We start from the raw sequence: 22,862 nt of genomic DNA, 5'->3' as shown, positions 1-22,862 counted from the left end.
TTACAAACATGGGTCTTATGGTCTACACCATCCGTACGAGTGTCCATAACAATTTGGCATATCTCTTATGGTGGAAAAATTATTAAAGATATGGAGTTGAATAGAAATATTTATCCGTGGATAATATGATATCATTGAAAATCTCGAAACGATAAATTATTCAGAGGAATCAACAAAGATCCTTTAGAGCTTACTAAGTATGCAGAAGGAGAATATCATGCATGGTTTGCAGTGAAGGTAGCAACCACTTTATCCAACAGCTTCACAAGCTGTATGCTTACTGAACATTTGTATGATAGATGATTCATGGACTTCTACATTGCAATATAGTTCGTGTGGATGGATTTGTAAAAAGAGACATCTGGTCAGATTTAGCTTATGGGTAAAAAAAATCAAAAGAGGCCAGTATCCTCTCTGTATTCGAATCTGGAAGCACTTGTTTGAACAATGAAAAGTATATTCTGCTATTCAACTTGTCAGCATTTTGGTTCGGAATGCAAAGACATGATCTTGATGATCGAAGAACGAGTGAGATGACCAAACTTCTCAAAACATAACTGAAGAAGTTAGCATCTCTAAAAACAAGATTTCAAGACTTCATGATTTCTTACTTACCATAGGTTCAAAATGGGATTGCCGATTCATTAGCTAAGACTGTTAAATTTCTTTCATAAAGATCTTTATATGTTAGTTTTATTCTGATGTAGCTTCTATACCATCTCGTTTTAGTAATATAATAGCTTTTTAACATAAAAGAAAAGTACAAATCAAAAAATGTAATTCTTTTCATAACCTAAACTTAAATACATATCAAAATAAAAACATATAAATATATTATTTTTTAGTTACAACATATGCTCAATAATTTATATAAAATATTATAAATTTTAAGAGTAAAAAGTAATAAATAACGTTAAAATAGGCATAAACTTGTTAACATTTTATAAAATGATAAAAATTCTTATAAAACAATTTATTCTAGTAAAAGAGAGTATTATTCAGTAAAATTTCAAAAAAAAATTAAAACTAAAAAAAAAAAAGAGTTGGTAAACTTTCGCATAGATATAGTAGCTTAACGCAAAATAGATAGTGAAGCCAATGTTAAAAAGAAAATAGATAGTTAACTGGTATAATTATGGTAATTTACCAATGAAATAAAAGTTAAAACAAATCCTATGAAGAAATGAGAGATGTCGCAAAAAAAGACCCCGAGAACGATGGTAAATACAAGGTCAAAACCTTTTAAAACCCATGGCCGTAAGAAACTCTCCAAGAAAGTCTCTGGCATCAATCTTCAATTTAGGAAAATAATTAAACCCTATTTTTGGTAAGAGCAAGTCTAAACTTTGCCAGCTAACTCCCTCAAGGACAAGGAAAAATGTCTCCCTTTCTTTTTGAACCCTCAAAAAAAATGACCAAAGTTTTGAACAATAAACACAATCCAAGCAAACAAAACATTCATAGACGAAGAGACATCACCACACATCATATTTGTGATCAGATTCTTCATAAAGAACAATTCAACAGCAGCTATTTTTCTTTTCCTTAACCCATGACTGCTGTTCAATTTCTCTGCCTCCTCCTCTGTTTCTCCTTCACCCCTTCTCTGCAACACGTCAGCGAGTCTGAGCCGCTCATGCGGTTCAAAAGCTCAGTGAATATAACCAAAGGGGACCTGAATTCATGGAGAACAGGAACCGATCCTTGCAATGGCAAATGGTTTGGTATCTACTGTCAAAAAGGTCAAACAGTCTCCGGTATTCATGTCACTAAGCTGGGTCTCTCTGGGATCATCCATATCGAGGATCTAAATGATCTCCCAAACCTAAGAACAATCAGGCTCGACAATAACCTTCTTTCAGGCCCACTCCCTCCTTTCTTCAAGCTTCATGGCCTGAGATCCCTCTTGCTATCAAACAACAGCTTCTCTGAAGAGATTGCTGATGATTTCTTCAAGGATATGCAACAGCTCAAGCGGGTGTTTTTAGATAACAACCGTTTTGCTGGGAAAATTCCCGCGTCCGTGATGCAACTCCCGGGCCTGGAGGAGCTTCACTTGCAAGGCAACCAGTTCTCTGGTGAGATACCTTTGCTTACAGATGGCAACATGGTTTTGAAATCTCTCGACCTCTCCAATAATAACCTGGAGGGAGAGATCCCGAAGAGCATTGCAGAAAGAAAGAATCTACAGATGAACTTCCAAGGGAACCAGAAGCTTTGTGGACAGCCGCTGAATATCAAATGTGATGATAAACCATCATCACCAGGGAGAGACCCAAACGAGGTCACGGGGAAAGCCGTCTTTATGGTCATATTTTTTCTTTTGATATTCTTGATCTTGGTGGCAATTATAACAAGATGGAAGAAGAAGAGGCAGTCCGAGTTCCGGATGCTCGGCAAGGACCATCTAAATGACCGTGAAAGCGGGGAAGTCCGTTTGCCAGAGTCGGTAAAGAAGCCTGCTGAGTCAACCAAGAAGCGGAGTAACGCCGACGGTTCCTCTAAGAAAGGTTCAAATCATCATGGGAAAGGTGGTCCTGGAGGAGGCGGCATGGGAGACATTATAATGGTGAACAGCGAGAAAGGCGCCTTTGGTTTACCTGATCTCATGAAGGCTGCAGCCGAAGTGCTGGGAAATGGTAGTCTTGGATCGGCTTATAAGGCCGTAATGGCTAACGGATTATCTGTGGTTGTTAAGAGGATTAGGGATATGAACAAGCTCACACGTGACGCATTTGATGTCGAGCTACAACGGTTTGGGAAACTACGACATCCTAACGTTCTTACCCCTTTAGCTTATCACTATCGTCGCGAAGAAAAGCTTGTCGTCTCCGAGTACATGCCTAAAAGCAGTCTACTCTACGTTTTGCACGGTACACATGCATGGCTTAGTCTCATGTTTTTTTTTTGAAAAAGGCCATGCTTTGTCTCATGTTCCGCAGACTTTTCCCCCAAATTGTTATCCCTACTCGCAACAAATTTCGAATGTCTTTTCTTTTTATTAATAATTTCAGGAGATCGAGGGATTTATCATTCCGAGCTAACTTGGCCAACAAGGTTGAAGATCATACAAGGGGTCGCACGTGGGATGCAGTTCCTGCACGAAGAGTTTGCGTCCTACGACCTTCCACATGGAAATCTTAAATCCAGTAACGTTCTACTAAGTGAAACCTATGAGCCATTAATCAGTGATTACGCATTCCTCCCGTTTCTTCAGCCTAACAACGCCTCACAGGCTTTATTCGCTTTTAAATCACCAGAGTTCGCTCAAAACCAGCAAGTTTCACCAAAATCAGACGTCTATTGCCTCGGAATTATCCTTCTTGAGGTCATGACGGGGAAATTTCCTTCGCAGTACCTAAACAATGGTAAAGGCGGGACGGATATCGTTGAATGGGTGCAATCTTCAGTTGAGCAGCATAAAGAAGAAGAACTTATTGATCCAGAGATAGCAAGTAATACTGATTCGTTGCAACTAATGGTGGAATTGCTGCGGATCGGGGCTGCTTGTATTGCAAGTAATCCAGATGACAGAGAAACCATGAAGGAAACTGTTACAAGGATAGAAGGAATAACGATTTGACAAGGTTTTAAGAGGAAGCCTTCGGAATCTGTAGATAAACAAACATAACAGGAAATGAGTGTTACATAAATAGGAGTGAAGATACTAACTGATAACCGATAAAAATCATATTTCCGTGTTCATTAGGAAGAGACGAAGATAAAACCATATATATATATTTTTTTTTGTTTCATAGATTTTCGCTGTTTTTTTTGTTTTTTTTTTTTTTTTTTCATTTCCCATTTTACTTTTTTTCAAAAGACTGTAAAATATGTCTCGTAATATAAGATGCTAATAGATTTTGAATGTTATGACTAAAATCACAAATATTAAAAAACTCATCTCATATATCATTAAGAATAATTTATCAAATAATAAAAAGGGACTAATAAAAAACTTCAAAATGTAATCGTTAATTTTCTTTTCAATAAAGTTATAGTTAACATAGAAATCTCAAAAATTATTACCTTTGAAAATATAAAACCTTCCTAAATCATATATTATAATTCATGAACTGGAAAGAATATTATATAAATAGTTTCTTTTCGAGTAATATTTTTTTTGTAACTTTTCAATTAATTTTAGGGAGAATTTGTTAAACAAAAATGATGGAAATAATTAAAAATATATTTTTCAAAAAAAAATAATAATTAAAAATATAGCCATGTACAGGATGATGTAACACTTTATCACCAATTTAGACCAAATAACCCAACATGTGCGTGAGTGAACATGCGCATTCGAGATATATGATAGAATATGCAATTTTCAGTAGTATAGTATTATTACTTAATTATGTGACAAAACACTAAATCTCACACTATGATGAAGATTGGAATGAGCTGTAGATTTATGTTTTTGTCCGTAGATTTATGTTTTTGCCTGTAGAATTTAAACTATAAATTTATTTGATGTAGATTATTTTACTGTACCTTTGTAAAGCACTATCTTTTTGCTCTGGAAATAATGTTTTCTACAGCCATATTATAATTTGTAGAGATTTTTTTTCTGTGAGATTTTTAAGGAAAGAAAAGCTCGATTGGTTGACATATATTATTTTAGACTAAATTTTGGCTGTCTAGATCGCATCTACAGCCGCAACCAATCATCCACTATAACGCATTGTTTATCCAAATACTATAATATTCAGCTTTACATGTGGAAATGTTGTTATTGGTGCCGCAAGTGAGTGAGAAGAATCAGGAGAAGGAGGAAGACATGATTTTCGGAGGAGCTGATGGAGTTATTACTGAAGTTGATTGAGAAAAGGAAAATAATTTACCACATGAGGGTCGGTGATAAGAAGCGCAAGTGGGAGGAGGTGAGAAGACGATGGGTGGCAACGGTGATGGAGGAGAAGATGGTGATTGTAACACCCCCGAACCGTCCTAGGCATAGGTCGACCCACCGGCCAACAATCAAACAAGAACATGACCGACGGACGACCTACACCAAGGGTTGGAGATGAAAGGCGAACCGGCCAGCCAACAATCAAACAAGAACATGACTGACCGTCCAACCCAACACCATGGTCCGGAAGCGCTACGTGACAGGCTAGGGACGATCCGGTCAGAGTCATAAACTTTAGTCCACGACCTAGACCAGTTCATCCACTAACTCGTCCCGCTGTGTCAAGGCATAAGGCTTTGCAACCCGTACCTAGAGTTAGCGTTTTCCGTTAGATCGAGGCCTAAGGCTTTTCAACCCGTACCACGACCTAACGTTGTGTTAGACCGGACTAGTCAAATATCAGAGTACTCATGAAGCGCATATAAAACAATTACTTTTATTGATTCAAGAAATATTCATACATTGAATAATTCAAGACTGGGCCCGGCCTAATGCCAAATCGAGTCAACATAACACAATTCACAATACCGTTTACAAAAGGCATGAAAATCTACACCGGCGGTCCTAACGTCCAGCACGAAGCTATCCTATCATCCTTACCTAAAGCAACCTGCAAAAAGGACAACGGAGTTGGATGAGTAATCTAGTATTACTCAGTGAGCTGGCGGCCTCTACCCGCAACCTAGACTCTACCCAGACAACCCAAAATAACAATCAATCTAGCCCTAGCATGCAATAAAAGCTAAGGCTAAGCAAACCGTTACTAAGTTAGACTTGGCCTCCTGCCATGATCTAGCTTCAAGTAACGGGAACCTGCATTAAAACAAGTCAACAAGCAATCCCTAGTTAACCATATATACGCTTGAGTTCAGTACTCATGTAGTGTTAGACACTTAGACTATACAAATACCATTGGCCGATCGACCAACAATCAAACAAGAACATGATCGGCCAACCAATGATACCGCATAGCTTTAATATCCACCACCCCTCACAAGCAATCACTCAAACACATATAGGCCAACGTCAGGCCTACACTAACAAAATACACATCAAGCCTAATTCGGTACCTAAGCCAGACTTAGGACTTAATGTCAGAACCTGCAAGCAAATCAATCAACCACAAACACAATCACACTAATAAGACTATGAGTAACTACGACTCGATCTAACTTGTAACACCGTATATCGGTGCTACACTAACTCGAGGGTTCCATAACCCTCTACGAGACTCTAACACAACACTCTAACCTGGGCCCTGGTGACTTCGTGTTCCTCCTCCCTATCGGCAATATCCTATCTTCCTACCACAAAGGCCAGAAGAAGGAACTTTCAACCGACCGCGGCCCACAGTCCTTCGGGTCACCGCGCGACAGCCCACAGTCCTTCGGGTCACTGCCACATTACACCGTCGTGTAATACTCAGCCATAGTACATGACACCGTTCGTCTGAGTCTTCCCGATCCAGCGAATAAGGGGTTTCCTTGAACCCGCTGGGTACGAGGCCGAGGAAACACTAATCACCCCTACACATGCCTAGTATGGGCGGGTCACGCACATACTGTCGGCACACTCACAACAAAACAAACTCAATCTAGAACCTAACCTAAAGCCAAAGTTCCAGATCCAAACTAGACACTCGACTCTACAACACAAACCAATAGTACCAGTAGTCGGGCCTATATGGCCTAAGACAATTAGTACTAACTACTAAACAATAATATGAATACTAAACAACACAATCAAACAGTTACCCAGATAGTCCAGCCTCCCGCTGAGAAACTATCTTTAAAGATAACGGGAACCTGCACTCAACAATATCAACACGCAATAATAGAAAACATGATGCATCCTAGCCCTAGTCTTAGTCAGGTTATTAACTCAGTCTTAATTCCATTCATCTCAGCTTAGCCCTTGCTAAACTGAGTCCGGTTCCATAAATAAAATAACCCTAAGGACTCTACCATTCAATAACGTGATCATTCTACTCTATATGCGACTCGATCTACCCTAAATTCCAAGTGGAATTCAAACAAACCAACTCACAGTGTTCTAGGCGAGAAGCAGCTGGTTGATCGGAGAAGACTTGGCCAAAACCCAATGGACGCCTTGACTGGACTGGAATGGACTGATCTTGTCTTGGACACAACCTTGGCTTCACCATGAAGAAGTTGACAGGCCTCGACAGGCTGATCTGGACTCGGACAGAACCTCCTCTAGCTTCTGGACAGTTCTTCGGACTTCTCGCGGAGTATCGAGCAGAACTTCGACTGATCTGAACCCGTGGTTCTGAACTAACTCTGGGCAGAACCTCCACTAGACCATCATAGAATATGACTGGCTTGGACGAATTGAATTGGACAGAGCTTCCGCGTCACAATCGTAGAGAATCGCCGATTGGACGGAACTGGCCTTCTCAGTGGAGTATCGGTCTTCAGAATCGACAATACTCTAGAATCGATCACTTCCTTTCTCTCTCTCTCTCTCTATAGCCACGTTGACTTGACTCCCATCTGATCTGATCTTCACTTGATTGACCTTCAGTTGGACAGAACCTTCCCAAGGCGATGACTCGAAATCAATAGAGAACTGATCTCGAAAACTCTCTAAAACTCTCGAAATAGCTCGGAATCACTTGCTTTCTTTTTCTACTTTTCTCTCAAGGTTTTAACTTTGTTTGGACAGGTCTGGATGTGAAGAAATGAGCTGGGGTCGTGGGGTATTTATAGGAGACACCAGCCAATCAGCTTCAGGTTGGTGGCAGCCCGTGTGTCGCTCCGCATGGCTCCGGACGCATGCACGGCGACACCTCGTGCCCCACATGGCTGGCTGCATGTCCAGGACACATGCAGGACGCCACCACTCCTCCCAGATGTCAGGCTGCATGACTGGAGCTCATGCAAGGCGCCACACATCCTCACACATGTCGATCAGCATGCTTCGGTTGCATGCGTCGCGACATCTCGTGCTTGGCCGATCCACCTCGTGCTCCACATGGCTTGCTGCATGTCCAGGACACATGCAGGACGCCACAACTCCTCCCAGATGTCAGGCTGCATTACTGGAACTCATGCAAGGCGCCACAGCATCACACACATGGCTGGCTGCATGCTTCAGTTGCATGCGCGGAGACACCTCGTGCTTGGTCGATCCACCTCGTGCTTCTACATGTCAAGCTGCATGTGCAGCTTCCATGCACGTCTACACCTCCTCCTTGTGTTGACACTCAGCTGCTGATGTGATAAACAGAACGTCCTGGTCAAATGCATAGAGACACCTCGAGCTTCTTGGTCGGTTTACGCGATTTTTGACCCTTCCGGCATATTTTCATCCCGCGAACAATCCCGAATATTTTTCCGCTCCCGTTCTCATGAGCTAATTATTCTTCAGAGACTACAAAATATTTCTGACCTTGATGAAAAATATTCCCTGAGCCTCCGGCCTCCTCGAAGAATTCCATTATACCGAAATTAGGGTTTTCGCCCAACTTCAGGTTTTTCCGTCGTGCTTTGATCCCGTCGTGCTTGCTTCGCGTCGTGCTTGCTTCCCGTCGTGCTTAATTCCCGTCATGTTTCCAATGTCTTCGAAATAATATTCCGCTGATACGAAGTTTCGCGGAAAACTTCGTGCTGAAGAAACGTCATTCTTCACAAACGTCAAGCTTCTAAACCGTCGTGCTTCCAAAAATATTATGTTTCCAAAACGTCCGTCTCATCAATCTAAGGCATCTTCTAACTATGGTCGACCAACTTATTCGACCCATAGTTAACTCACGATCACTTCTTCGCCCACCTCGTACTTCAAAACTTCTCGATCGATCCATATCGCCCAAGAATCGACCACCACAAAGATACTCGACCATTCTCTCTCTCTCTCTCTCTTTTTTTTTTTTTTTTAACGGGTTTCTACAGTGATGGTGATGAAACAACCGGCAGTGGTGGTGCCGAGTTACATGTGAAGGTGATTGAGACGGAGAAAGAGGTGGAGGCTAGAAGTGGAATAAATTGTTCATCTTTTCCGATCATTTTACAAAACTAATTGCAGTGAAGAAGAAGGTTATCTAACGACGGCGAAAGAAATGATGCTGTTGTTGTTACAAAAAGTGGAGGAGAAGAAGATATAGTAGGAAAAGGTGAAGAGAAGATGGACGATATAGAATGTAGAACTGTATATCTTGTTAGGATATATACATTTACACAATGATCTTTTCCATATATACGATGATACTCTAATATACCCCTAAATATGGAAGAACTTTTGTGATTCCAATCTTGGATGTTGCTAAGAAGAACTGCTGGCGTGATAAGGGTTTGTTCAAAGCGGCAGCCAGATGATCCTTTGAGGAAATGTGAGGCACACGTAACACCCCAGCTTGAACCAAGTTCCGAATGAAGTGATAGTCTATGGCTATGTGTTTCATCTGAAACTGAAATATAGGATTAACACATAGGTACATAGCACCCATGTTATCACAATATATGATAGGTGCAACCGGTATCTTGATCCCAAGCTTATGAAGGAGAGAACATAACCAACTGACCTCAGATGCCGTATTTGCAATGGCCCTATATTCTGCCTCCGTCGAAGACCGCGCAACTCCATTTTGTTTCTTAGATGACCAAGAGATTGGAGTTGAGCCAAGATAAATAACATATGAATTCGTGGAGACGTATTCATCGCGATCCCCAGCCCAATCAGCGTTTATAAAAGCATGAAGTGTGAGAGGAGAGCTAACTCGCATATGTATTCCATGCGAAGGTGTACCGGCGAGATATCGAAGAACTCGTTTCACAGTTTGCCAGTGTGAGTCTGTTGGCTGGTGCATGAACTGAGAGAGACGATTCACCGTGAATGAAATATATGGTCGGGTGAAGACGAAATACTGTAAAATTCCTACAACAGAACGATATTGAGATGCATCTGTGAGACTACTTCCATCAGAGAGCGTCAATTTAGGAGATGTTTGCATTGGCGTTGATACCGGTTTGGCGTCAGTCATGTTGGTCTTGGCTAGTAATTCAAGAATGTATTGTCTCTGCATCGTGTAAACCCAAGGAGGTTCGAGTTACTTCTATGCCAAGAAAGTAGTGAAGATCTACGGGATAATTGATTAAGAATCTGTTCGCTAAAGATCGCAGAACATCTGAAATCCTCAATAAGTTACTTCCAGTGACAATAATGTCATCCACGTAAACGAGGATGTATGTGCTGTGATTGCCAAACTGGTGAGTGAACAAGGACGTTTTAGAGAGAGAGTTTGTGAAGCCAAGGTCGAGAAGATAATGCTTGAGAGCCATGTAATATGCGCGCGGAGCCTGTTCCAGTCCGTAGATAGGTTTCTTTAGGCGACATACATGAGTGACTGGCGGGTTGAAGCTTTCCGATAGGCTAGTTTTGTTAACAGTGACCGGCAGAAAGCGAGACAAATCAGAGAATGTAAATCGGCTTTCTTCAAAGATCACATGGCACGACTTATAGATTCGGTCGGTAGGGAGATTAGACAAAGATATGCGCTTTGAGTAGTGGAATAGCTGAGGAAGACACAACCTTTTGACCGATCTTCCATCTTATTCTTGGTGCAAGGGTGGCGCCAAGGAAAGTAGAGAGATCCAAACACTCAGTGTCTGTTGTAACTGAGAGCTTGCTGGAAGAGCTTTTGATAAGGTGTTTTGTTATCAAGATTTGGCGTCAACATTCTGTTGATAAGGAAGACCATAACTGCAAAGGCAAAAGGCCAATACTCTCTTGGCATCGAGGCTTGCGAGAGTAGTGTTAAACCAGTTTTAACAATGTGTCTATATTTCCTCTCTGCGATTCCGTTGTGTTCTGGCGTGTGGGGGGGGGGGGGGGGGGGGGGGGGGGGGGGGGGATGAGGTGAGATGAGAGATACCATGTTGTTGAGGAAATGGTCTCAGGTCGATGTACTTGCCACCATTGTCAGAGAATAAGGTACCACTCTTTTGCTGGAATTGATTCTCAACCAAACTTTTGAAAACTACAAATATATGTTTGACATCCGATTTTTGTTTTACTGGGTATAACCAAGAGTATCGAGTATAGTGATCATCAAATAGGAGGTAATATTTGAATTGGTCTGTAGAAAGAATAGGTGAAGACCAAACATCAGTAAAAATCATTTCTAGGGACGAGTAGATGAAATGCTCGAGTCTGAAAAAGATAACTTGTGACTCTTATTTATCATGCAATCTGAGCAAGAAATTTTGTTTGAAGAAGTGTCTGAAATAGGGAGCTGAAATTTAGAGATAGTTTTATTGAGAACAGAAATATATGGATATCCCAATCGGGAATGCCAAAAAGATAAAGTAGTCTTGGAAGTTGGAGAGGAGAACAATGCAACCGGTGGAGATGTCTGAGAAGGCCACTCATACAGCTGATTCCTAGTTTTGCCTCAGTACAACTGGATCCCTGTGCTCAAATCTTTCACCTGAAAAGATGATGGAAAGAATTCCACTGAAATCCTATTAGCATTGCATAACCGATAGGCTGATATCAAGTTTTAGTGTATATTAGGAACACACAGACGTTATTTAAAGCAAACGGTTTGTTATAAGATAATAGAGTAGTGGAACCCGTATGAGTTATGTTCTGCTTTGATCCATCGGGAATGACCACAACTTCTCCTCCTTCTTATGGTTGATGTAGGGACAGGTTATGGAGATCAGAAGTAATATGGTGAGTTGCCCCACTGTCAAGTAACCAGTTGTTTGATGTATAAGGATTTGTCACAGCAACATTCGCACGTGGCTGTCATGGCGTGAAGGGAGATTGCTGGAAGCTTAGGAGCTCTGGACACCTCTTCGCACCATGTCCTTGTGTGCCACGGATCTGGCACTTTCCAAAGTAAGGTCTTGGTCCACAGTTTTATTGTTGTTGGTGTTGCCAATTGGTGTTGTTGATTGGGCGAGACTGCGGATTGAAGTAGTTGTAGTGCTGACGTCCCTTGTTGTGATTGCTGGTGTTGATAGGCTGATTCTTCTTGTGAAACAGATTCACAGAGATAAGGAATGGTGTTTGTGGCGATGGAGAAGCAGACAACAACTTAGCTTCATGGTTTAGGAGCTTCTCGTGAAGCTCAGTGATGGAAGGAGCTGTTTCACGTCCTTCTATCTGATCTACAATTGATTTGTATTCTTCCGGCAAACGAGCAAGAACAGTGTCAATCTGATCTTCATGATCCATGGTTTCCTAAGATGATGAACTGATCAAAGCGAGTAATGTCACCTTGTAAGTAGAGGTCAATTGATTTGTTGTCCTTCTTCCAAACTTTGAGTTGATCTCTCAATTGTTTAATACGTCCTCGACTTGGCTTCGCATAGGTTGAAGCAAGTGTCTCCCATACTTGAGCAGCTGTGACAGCATGGGAAACAAGAGGTTGCAGAGGAAAGGAAATATCACCGATGAGTGTACTGTAGATCAATTGATCTTTTCAGTTCTAGGTGGTGTGATCGGGATTGAAAGAAATTTCTCCATTCGTGACAACAACTAGAGACGGGGCTGCAACATATCCATCAAGATAGCCAATAAGACCATATCCATCAATGAGAGCATGGACTTGGCGACTCCACATCAGGTAACTGGATGTGGAAAGTTAGAAACTTTTGACATGGTTATGTTGAGGAGGGTTTGGTTGTTTGTCGTGATCGTTTCTGTGATAGCAGGTTGCGTGAAAGAAAAACGTGAGAAAATTTTAGGTTTTAGGTGTGACGGCTCTGATACCATATATAATGTAGAACTGTATATTTTATTAGAATGATAGTAAGTACAATATATAGGAGCTAAGATACAGAGAGAACTAGGGTATATACATTTACACTATGATCATTTCCATATATACAATGATACTCTAATAGATGACGACAATGTTGGACGAGAAGATTGTGGCTACGATGAAAAACATGTTATACTAAACACAAATAGTATAGTCTTTGTTTTACTAGTTCATAGTATTCAACAACTCTTTAACCATTTCAATTTTAAATAATATAACTCTAAAGTTAGGGGTGTCAATTCGGGCTGGCCCGGTCTGACTGATATCACTCAAATTATCCTAAGGGGTGATTATACTCTTTCAAATAGAAGGTTCAATTATAGTACTTAGGGATCGAATCCACAAGTAACTAGGACACAAAATATATCCTAATCATCAGTGATTAAGCTAGGTAAATTATGAAAACAATAAATAAGCAAGTAAGGCGAATAAGGCAGTTGACTGGTTTGAGGTTTGTAAACAGTTATTATAAAGCGCTAGATTTAAGGTTTCTATTCAGGTAATCATGATTATACATGTATAAAATACTTAGGTTGTCAATCCTAGAACTCGGCTTCTTATGAGAATGTATTCCAGCTTTAGCTGTTGAATAAATCCTATTGACTAAGTCCAATATCTCAGCTGTCGCTTGTTGATACGGATTGAACGTCAATCAATGTTATGGTAAGAACGTCAATCGATATTCTCTTAGGCAAGCGTTAGCGAGTTGATCGATAGGTTCACTATTATTGTCTAAATCAACTTTTGTTTGTTTCTAGCAATACTAGCTCAAAAGAATTAATTCTGGTGTAGAACCTACCATCGTAGTTGTCCACAATCCTAAGTTTAAGGTTCTAGTTAGCTACTCTAGAACACATGCATTAACAACAATTCTATATTTTGGGCTAATCCCTCGTAACCTATTTGAACCTTAAATCTAACAGATGAATTACTCATACATAGCAAAGCAAATCATAATATATAACTGAATAAATTGCATAAATAGAATATAGTTAGAAAGACTGGAGTTCTAATAGAAATCTCTAAAGAAGTCTTGGATCTTCTCTCCAAACTACTAAAAACCATAAGTTTTGTTTGTTGTGAAAAGTATGAAAGTATGAAAGCGTGTATTACCTAGAACAATGGTAAATCATATAAATATTAGGTTAAAATCGGTCAGAGGTATTTTTGTAAATGTGTGTGAATTGGGATTTAAGTTGCCTGGAAATGTAGTCGGCACAGGATGTGCGTCGATCAATGTTTATCTCTGAATGTCGACCTTTGGACTGGTTAGATGATTAGCTACGTGATTCCTCTCATTTATTTCTAAAATACACCAAAATCACCACTTTCCTCCAAAACACTCTCAAATATGTAAATATTCTAAAAAGACACCAAAACATAATAAATAGTTCCTAAAACACTTATATATCATGGCTGAAAGTGGATAAAATCCATGGTGTATCAACACCCCGAGACTTACCCTTTTGCTTGTCGTCAAGCAAAATAAAGAGTAGTTTTTATGAAAGAGGTTTGAAAACAGCAGGGACACACACAATTTAAGAACTCACTATCATCACCTCTACAATGTTGCAAGCCACATCAGATCAGTCCCAACTTTAGTGGTATTTTATATACCATATCCTAGCTTAGCAACCAAATCCATCTAGCAACTTACCTAATATTGTACTAACCCCCTCTACTGACCTCATTTTTTACATATATAAAAAGTGTACGTTTTACCTTGGGAGTATCAATCAAAAGACATATAGATTCTTACTCAAGCAAGTTTCTAAACACGCAAGTAATCTTATCTGATCCATTTCTTCCATCTTTCTGTCTTTTCTGAATCTCAATTCCAATTCCAATGATGTTGATACAGTCCATCTTATTCATCTTCATTTCGTGTTTTCTCTTCTTTTTTTTTCTTGGAAAAGTGTAGGCGAATAATGGGATCACATGAGACACTCCTATCCTTTGCTTCCAAAGATATGTGATCATTCAATTAGAGTAGAATAATGGGGTCGCATGAGATACTCCTACCCCTCTAAACCACATGAAGTCATTTCAATCTATTATTCTTATGGATGCTGGAGAGAGAGAGAGAGAGAGAGAGAGAGAGAGAGAGAGAGAGAGAGAGAGAGAGAGAGAGAGAGAGAGAGAGAGAGAGAGAGAGAGAGAGAGAGAGAGAGAGAGAGAGAGAGAGAGAGAGAGAGAGAGAGAGAGAGAGAGAGAGAGAGAGAGAGAGAGAGAGAGAGAGAGAGAGAGAGAGAGAGAGACACACACAAACTTTTACCTTCCAGACTTACGGGAGGAATCCTATCTAATGTATACCAAGCCCCAAGACAAGCATATTAAACTCAATTAAGTTGGAGGTCAATTTTTGGTTCTTTCAAACATTTTCAGCAAGTGTAACTGGCATGTTATCCACTTTAGTAACTCTAATACACTCTACAATCAATAAATCTAAGAGTGGTGCTCGAGAGTGGTTATATAATAAGTGAAATTGAAAAAGTTCATTGTCCCCTTCTCGATTCAATTAAAAAAAAACTTTTTGAAAATATTTTATAAATTCATAAATAAACTAAATATCAGTAAACTCCCCCCCCCCCACTTAAATTATATTGTCCCTAATGTATATTTAGTCGAAGTTTGGTGATAACATAAACTAAAAGTACACAAATTAGTAAGGAAGAACGATATACCTGCTCGCTTATGTTAGGGTCGATCGACACAATTAAGTGTATGTCGATCTTTGCTGGTGTAGTATTGTCGATCGATGTTGACCAGGTCTCATCGGTCGATAGACTGAGCAATCGTCTCCTTGGATTTTTTTTTAATATTAGACCTGCATTTAAGTGTTTGTCGATAGGTTGCCTCTCACTCAGCGCTTATTTTTAGTCATTTAGCTTGACTTTTGGAGATTGTTTGGCTATTATGGAAGGAAGTGACTACTTGCTGGAAAACAAAATGTATACATCTTCTTTGATCATCTGAAACCATGTTCCAACGAAGCTTCTTATGGCTTCATTTCCTCTGGTCCACTTGTTTTTCATTACCTCTCTAGCAACCTCATTAACTTGCATCCTTTCCTGAAGGTGTCCAATACAGCCTTGCTGCATTCTAAGTCTGGCATGAGTTGCTTCCACGATGTCCTCTAATCTCTGGGGAATATCCTCTTTCAGCAAGTCTTGAGAAAAATTAATCTCATCAAGCTTGTCTTCTAACAACTTCACTGTTACCAGGTTTCCTCTGAAAGGTGTGTGACTAGTATCTATCGATGGTCGAGTGTGACCGTCGATAAATGGATAGTCTTCTGATCGAACCACAGTTTGTCTCTGAATCATGTATATTTCCTCTTTCAGCTCATCCATCCGTACATTCAGCCTGTCAATTTGGTCGTTGATTGGGTAGTAGACATCATCGAGCCTCTTGTAGGATTTATCCAGTGACATCTCCTGGTCTCTATAAATCCCATGTACCATGTCATCAATTTTTGCTCTGCTGTAATTGTCTGGCACTGGCATGGTTCTGGTGACTTTCTCTCCATATTATGGTAGAAAGATATGAGTGTGTCCATCCATTGCAGCTCTTTCCATAATTTCCCTGATCTCTTTCCTAGACATATGACTGATTCTGCCATCTACAGTTTGTGCATTTCCATGCTCGTTTCCGTATATATAGTATTCATCTCTTGTTTCCCACTAGAATCTTCTTCTGCCGCTGTGATAATAAACTCTCTTTCCAAACTCGTAGCGGCTGTCGATCGATGGTTGACCTCTCCTATTGATCGATGCTAGTTCTTCTGTTTCGTTTTGCTGGCTGAGAAGGTTTCCTGATTCTCTAGCCATTGCAATTATTTCTGCGAAGATTTTAGAGATGTGTATAACTCGTCCATCCAAACACGTGCTTGTCCTTCCGAATCTCTGAAAATACCAAACTCATCTGCTCTGAGATAACCAAAATCCGCGTCATCTTCTGCTCTTGCATCTGACTTTGTCTCGTGATGAGTATCGACTGATGGTTTGTGGTTTCCGTCTATCGATGTTTCCCCCTGGTCTCATGGGAAATCTTGAGAACTCCTTCTTCTTCCATGGCAAAGCCACGATACTCAATGATCTCTTCTTTTCTGTAGTTCTCATCATACTCATCAGGATCCATTGCACTGATCTTCCTCTTTGAAGGTGTAGCAGTCTGAATTGCGAAGCTAGGTTGGTAGTAATCGTTCTCCCAACTATTGATAGATCCTTCTGGGAAGTCGTCTTATCTCATTCACAAGGTCACTATCGATCGGTGCTTCCAAAGCTTTGTCGATCATCGCTTCAGACATCTCGTCGATGGATTCTTCAAGTTGAGTGTCGATTGATGCTTCATTCTTTGATTCCACTTCAGCTCTATGGTCGCAGTAACAAACTACAATGAATCCTGGATCATCTCCAATCTCCATGTATCACGTTTGTTGCTTGACAACTCTCACTGGATCATAATAGACAGTAGGGTCTATGAGTGTCAGGCACAACTTGTTGGTCTTCATGTCGCAAATTGTTTCTACAGTAGCCATGAAAGTTCTCCCAAGTAATAGAGAAGAATTCCAGTTGAGCCTGATGTCCATGACATGGAAGTCTACTGGAAATAGGGCATTACCAATTTTCACCTCCAAGTTTCTGATGATTCCTCCTGAGTTCCTCTGAGAACAATTCACTAAAGTGAATGAATCCTCTGAAGGCTCTATCTTCAGACCTAGATGTATGCCATCACCTTTGGTAGAATTCTGACTGAAGAACATGTGTCGCAGAGCACACTAGGGTAATTGATGCCTCCTATCAAGCATGGTACTACAAAATTTTCAGGATTACTCTTCTTTTTCAGTGTAATCATGTGTTCATTTTCCCTCTGAACTGGTGGAACATTCTCCTATTTTCTTCTTCAGTCTCCTTTGTCTCTCTGAAGAACATCCACAACCTGTGGGTAAAGTAAGCCTCCTCAAATCCTTGTCCATTGGAATCCTTAGAATCCTTTTTGTGAAACTATCCATCTCCTTATCATTAGCTCATTTCTTCAGATGCTTAGGAACCTTTTCCTTCCTCTTCCTTAAGGTTCTTCCAACAGTAGCCTGATCAACTTCCATAGGCTCTGATGCATCTTCAGATTGCTTATTGATGTTGTCTCTTGATGTATCTGAAGGTTGAGATGGGTTTCTGAGTGCATTCAATCACGCTACATTGATTTTGGGTAGTTGCACTCGGTAGGTGAGAGGTGCTCGTTAATCAATGCTGGAAGGTGTTTGTCCATCGTCGGTTGAGTCTCTCTGTCGATCAGTGACTGTCTCATGGGGCCGATCGATGTATGATAGGGTTTGGGTGGATGAGGGCGCTTAGCTGTTAACTCTTCATGGGTCATGATTCTTACCATCTGGCATGATGCAACTGACTCCGTATGAACCGTCGATCGATGTTGGACAGCAGGTATCAATCGATTTTTGAGAGCAAGTATCGATCGGTGTTCACCTGACTCCATCGGCTGATGTTCCTCTCTCGGTGTCGGTCGACACTAATGTGAACTTTCGAAACTAATAGAGATTTCAACTTCAAAACCTCCCTCCTGAAGCTTCTCCTCCTTAACCACTTGCCAGCAATTATCCTCTATGATGGCATTCACGTGGTACTTCAGTACTTCATCTCCTTTATCCTTGATGAAGGTCTCTTGCCTCTTAACAGCGTCTCCTGTCTGAACCCTTTGTGTCTCCAACTTTTTTACATGTGTATTCAAGGTTTTAAACTTTGCATTCGGCTCGTTGTAGACATCATCTATCTTCCCATTGACATTCACCATCAGCTTCTGCTGGCCCTCAAGAACCTGATCAATCATTCCTTCTATCATATTCTCTCGAGGAAGAATTGCTATAAGTTCTGTTGTTGTTGTTGTTGTTGAAGTTGATGTTGTAGGGTTTCTGGTACTGTGAACTCTGGTTGAAGTTACTCCACTGTCCATTGCCATAAGAGTTTATGTATCCACTTTGATTTCCAGTCTTCTGATTCTGAAAACCGGTACCACTGATGAAGTTCACATCCTCCTCGAACGCTCTGCCATTTTCGACATCTACAGCCTCTACAAAGCTAACCTCCTTCTTGAGAAGCTTGTGAACACTATCCAACTTAGCGTTAACATCGTCCATCTCCTCCTTTCCTAGGGTGGCCAATTTTCTCCTCTCAAAATCAGTGTTCTTGGTGCTATTGCTAGATGCCAAGTTCTCAATAAGTCTCACAGCCTCTTCTAGATTTCTAGTGTTGAAGTTTCCTTCACTAGCAGTGTCCGGAGCCATCTGATATGCCAGCTGGATGCCTCTGAATAAAGTGCTAAGCAGCTGCACTTCGTTGAATCCATGGTGTGGATAGTCTCTCTGATAGGACTTGAATCTGATCCTGTAGCTTCTGAATGATTCTGTTGGCTCATATGTGAATGTATCAATCTTGCTCCTTAAGTCCTCAGCTCATGACTCATCAAAGAAATTACGGAGAAATGTGTTTTGATGTCAGGCCAGGATGTAAGAGATCCTGGTGGTAACTGCTTAAGCCAGCGCGAAGCTTCTCCAAATAGTGAGTACTTGAAGAGTTGCAAAAGAGATGGTCCACAGGGACTCCATTGGCTTTAATGGCAGAACCAGATCCTCAAACCGCTCCAGATGGTTCATAGGATGATTGTGCGAAAGACCACAATATGATGTCTCGCCACGAGTGTAAAGTACTGGGGTTTCAGCTCGAAGTTGTTCCTTTGGATAGCTGGAGGACGAATAGCACTTGGGGTAGTATTGATCTTGACGGTTGTAGTCAGCGAATGGGGTAGTATTGATCTGGACGGTTGTACTCAGCGAACGTTCTGGGTCAAGCAGCCTCGTCTACAGCTTGAGCAGTTGCAGCAATATCAGGATCATGATCAGGAATTACAGGCCTTTGATCATCTAGCCTCTGACCTGCTGCATTACGTAGATAACCCTCCTGGTCATGCATGTATTCTTTCTCATCTCGCACTAAGATTGGGGTCGCAACCATGTCTCGCTGACGGGTGTCAATCGATGTTCAGATAGAAGTGTCGATCGGCGGTAGCTCACAGGTATCGGTCGACGGATTAGTAGTATCAGTCAACGTTTGCTAAGAAGTGCCGGTCGACGAACTGAGGTTATTGTCGATCGATGCGGCTCTCTTCTCTTTGTGGATCGTGCATTTCAAGAGTGTTGGGTCTGAGAATAACAGTGATTTTTCCTTGTTGCTTCTGGTACTGCTGGGCATGCACCTGAAAGAAATTAAGAAAAAACATTATAAAATTTCTTGAACAGTTGAAAAACCTAGACTAAATCTAACTAGATAAGATTTAATGGCGATCAAAGCTCCCCGGCAACGGCGCCAAATTTGATATCACTCAAATTCTCCTAATGAGTGATTTACTCTTTCAAATAAGAGGTTCAATTGTAGTACTTAGAGATCGAATCCACATGAAGCTAGGGCACACAATATATCCTAATCAGGAGTGACTAAGCTAGGTAAATTAATAAAACAATAAATAAGCAAGTAAGGCGAACAAGACAGTTATTCAATTGATTGGTTTGAGGTTTGTAAACAGTTTTTAGAAAGCGCTAGATCTAGGGTTCCTATTCAGGTAATCAGGATTTTAGAGGTATTGAATACTTAGGTTGTCAATCCTAGAACTCGACTTCTTATGAAAAAGTATTCCAGCTTTCGTTGTTGAATAAATCCTATTGACTAAGTCCAATATCTCAGCTGTCGTTTGTTGATACGGATCGAACATCGATCGATGTTATAGTAAGAACGTCGATCGATGTGTTCTCTTAGAAAAGCATTAGCGAATTGATCGATAGGTTCACCAGTATTGTCTAAATAAGCTTTCACTTGTTTCTAGCAATACTAGCTCAAAGGAATTAATTCTGGTGCAGAACTTACCGTCGTAGTTGAAGTTCAAGGTTCTAGTTAGCAACTCTAAAACACATGTATTAACAACAATTTTTTAAAGATATTTATCACCTTAGCAATTCTATGTTTTGGGCTAATCCCTCATAGCCTATTTGAACCATGAATCTAACCGAAGAATTACTCATACATAGCAAAGCAAATCATAATAAATAACTAAATAAATTGCATAAATAGAATATATTCAGAAATATTCGAGTTCCAATACAAATCTCTGAATGAGTCTAGGATATTCTCTTCAAACTACTATAAACCCTAAATAGTGTTTGCTGTGAAAAGTATGAATGGAACAATGGCAGAGCACATAAATATTAGGTTAAAATTGGCCAGGAGTATTTCTGTAAATGTGGGTGACTTGGGATTTAAGTCGGCTGCAAACCCAGTCGGGTCTTGTGCGCTTCGCTGTCGATCAACGTAACAAGATGTGCGTCGATCGATTTTATCTCTGAATGTCGACCTTCGGACATGTTCGATGGTCAGCTACGGGCTTCCTCTCATTTTATCTCTAAAATGTATCAAAATCACCACTCTCCTCCAAAACACTCTAGACCTGTAAATATGTTAAAAAGACCCTAAAACATAATAAATAGTTCCTAAAACACCTATATACTGTGGCTAAGAGTGGATAAAATCTATGGTATATCACCGGCCTTTATAGGGCTATAGTGCTTTTCAGGCTTTTTGAGCTTTTCGAAAAAAATAGTTTGTCATTGTCACTTTCATCATTTTAATACATGTGAATTTTCATAAAAATACAGTTTTATTTTTTTTTTGTTTTAAAATATAAAGTGAGTTTTAACTTTTTTTCATTATAAAAAAATATTTTACTTTTTCGTATGCTTTAAAACCATATTATAAACAAACTAAATTTAATAAAATTTAAATAATTAAATATAAATTAAAACTAAATATATAATAGAAAAAATTTGTGATAAACATGGTCAAACGTTTCATACTTTGTATTTTGAAATAAAAAACATGTTGTACATAAAATAAGAAGGTACATCTGCAAAATTTAAAATGTGACACTTGTAATGGTTAAACAATAAAGTGCATTAACAACTTTTATATTTGCTTTATTAGATTTTAGAAAAATATTTAAATAATATGTCAATACTAATAATTGTTTTGATTGCAAGAACGATAATATTTTTGGTAAAATACAAAATTTTGGGTTTTCGGGCTGGCTCTAGCCGAAACAGGCTTAGGCCTAAAATACCTAAAGCCCAAATAGGCTTAGCTCGAAAAACATATTTTTTTGAACTTATAAAACTAAGCCCAAACCCGGTATTTTTAAGGATAGGCGGGATTGAGCTGCAGGATTCGGTCCTAATTGACATGTATATTTAAAATATTGTCAATTGTAAATCCTTAATTTTTATCAATAGGTGCAAATTAATCAATTCATAACAAAAATACAACAAAAACATAATACATTTTCATTTACCATAAAAATCATATTTTCTACTATATAATTTCAAAAAGAATAGAACACAACAAAATAGTACACTATAATGCAAACTTTTCTGGCTCCAACAAATTTGCAAGTGGCGATACAAAGAACATTTTGACTCGCTTGCCTCCTGCGAGGAGAGAGAGAAATGAAGATAAGATCTAGGCTAAATACAATGACAGAATAACATAATAATTTTGCTGAAATAAAAAGGGATCATGTAACAAAGAAAATAGTATGTTTTCTTTGTATTCAGAAGTGGAGGTGTTAATTTGGTCTAGGAGATCATGTTTCAACACACAAATTGCTAGCATTTTTGTGGCAGAAAGCAAGGATATTATATTGATGATCATGATCCAAAAACATTGAAGAGTTTCTCCACAGAGTTAAGTGAGGTAGCATTGATTCAACGAAATTTCCGGATTTCAAAATTTTCTATATTCTGAAAGAGAAGAATCGTACAACATATGGTTTAGGTATGATGTCTCATATTTTTCATTGTTTTTTTAGTTTTTGTTGGTTATTTTATTCCAATATATATTCCTAAATAATAGAATAGTTTTTTAAAAAAAGAGACCCTGTAATTTTTAAGATATTGTTAGTGAACTAATGATGATATAAATAGAAAAAAAAAACATATAATGGCGAAAGTAACGGAAAGGCCAAGAAAGATCTTTGTTTTGCAAAGAAAATCAGTGAAATTATAAAATCTAAAATAAGATTTTTTTTTTAAAAAAATTAGAAATT

At 39.5% G+C, this 22,862-nt stretch overlaps 1 protein-coding gene across 1 annotated transcript; it reads left to right on the top strand.

Moving 5' to 3' along the window:
• The first annotated feature begins 882 nt into the window (after positions 1-882).
• On the top strand, positions 883-3,786 carry LOC106375152 (pollen receptor-like kinase 3). Its single transcript, XM_013815032.3, has 2 exons — positions 883-2,873; positions 3,015-3,786. The coding sequence occupies exons 1-2, from the start codon at positions 1,553-1,555 to the stop codon at positions 3,581-3,583; spliced, it is 1,890 nt and encodes a 629-aa protein (XP_013670486.2). The 5' UTR covers positions 883-1,552; the 3' UTR covers positions 3,584-3,786.
• The last annotated feature ends 19,076 nt before the right edge of the window (positions 3,787-22,862 follow it).

The sequence above is a fragment of the Brassica napus genome, chromosome A6, assembly GCF_020379485.1.
Source record: "Brassica napus cultivar Da-Ae chromosome A6, Da-Ae, whole genome shotgun sequence".
In the NCBI taxonomy this organism is placed as follows: Eukaryota; Viridiplantae; Streptophyta; class Magnoliopsida; order Brassicales; family Brassicaceae; genus Brassica; species Brassica napus.
The sequence above is the reverse complement of the archived record's forward strand: the minus strand, read 5'-3'. Positions and strand labels throughout refer to the sequence as shown.

Coding starts and splice junctions, on each gene's coding strand:
- LOC106375152 (XM_013815032.3), top strand. CDS start 1,553: ATGACTGCTGTTCAATTTCTCTGCCTCCTCCTCTGTTTCTCCTTCACC. Junction 2,874..3,014: donor TCTACTCTACGTTTTGCACG/GTACACATGCAT, acceptor TAATAATTTCAG/GAGATCGAGGGATTTATCAT.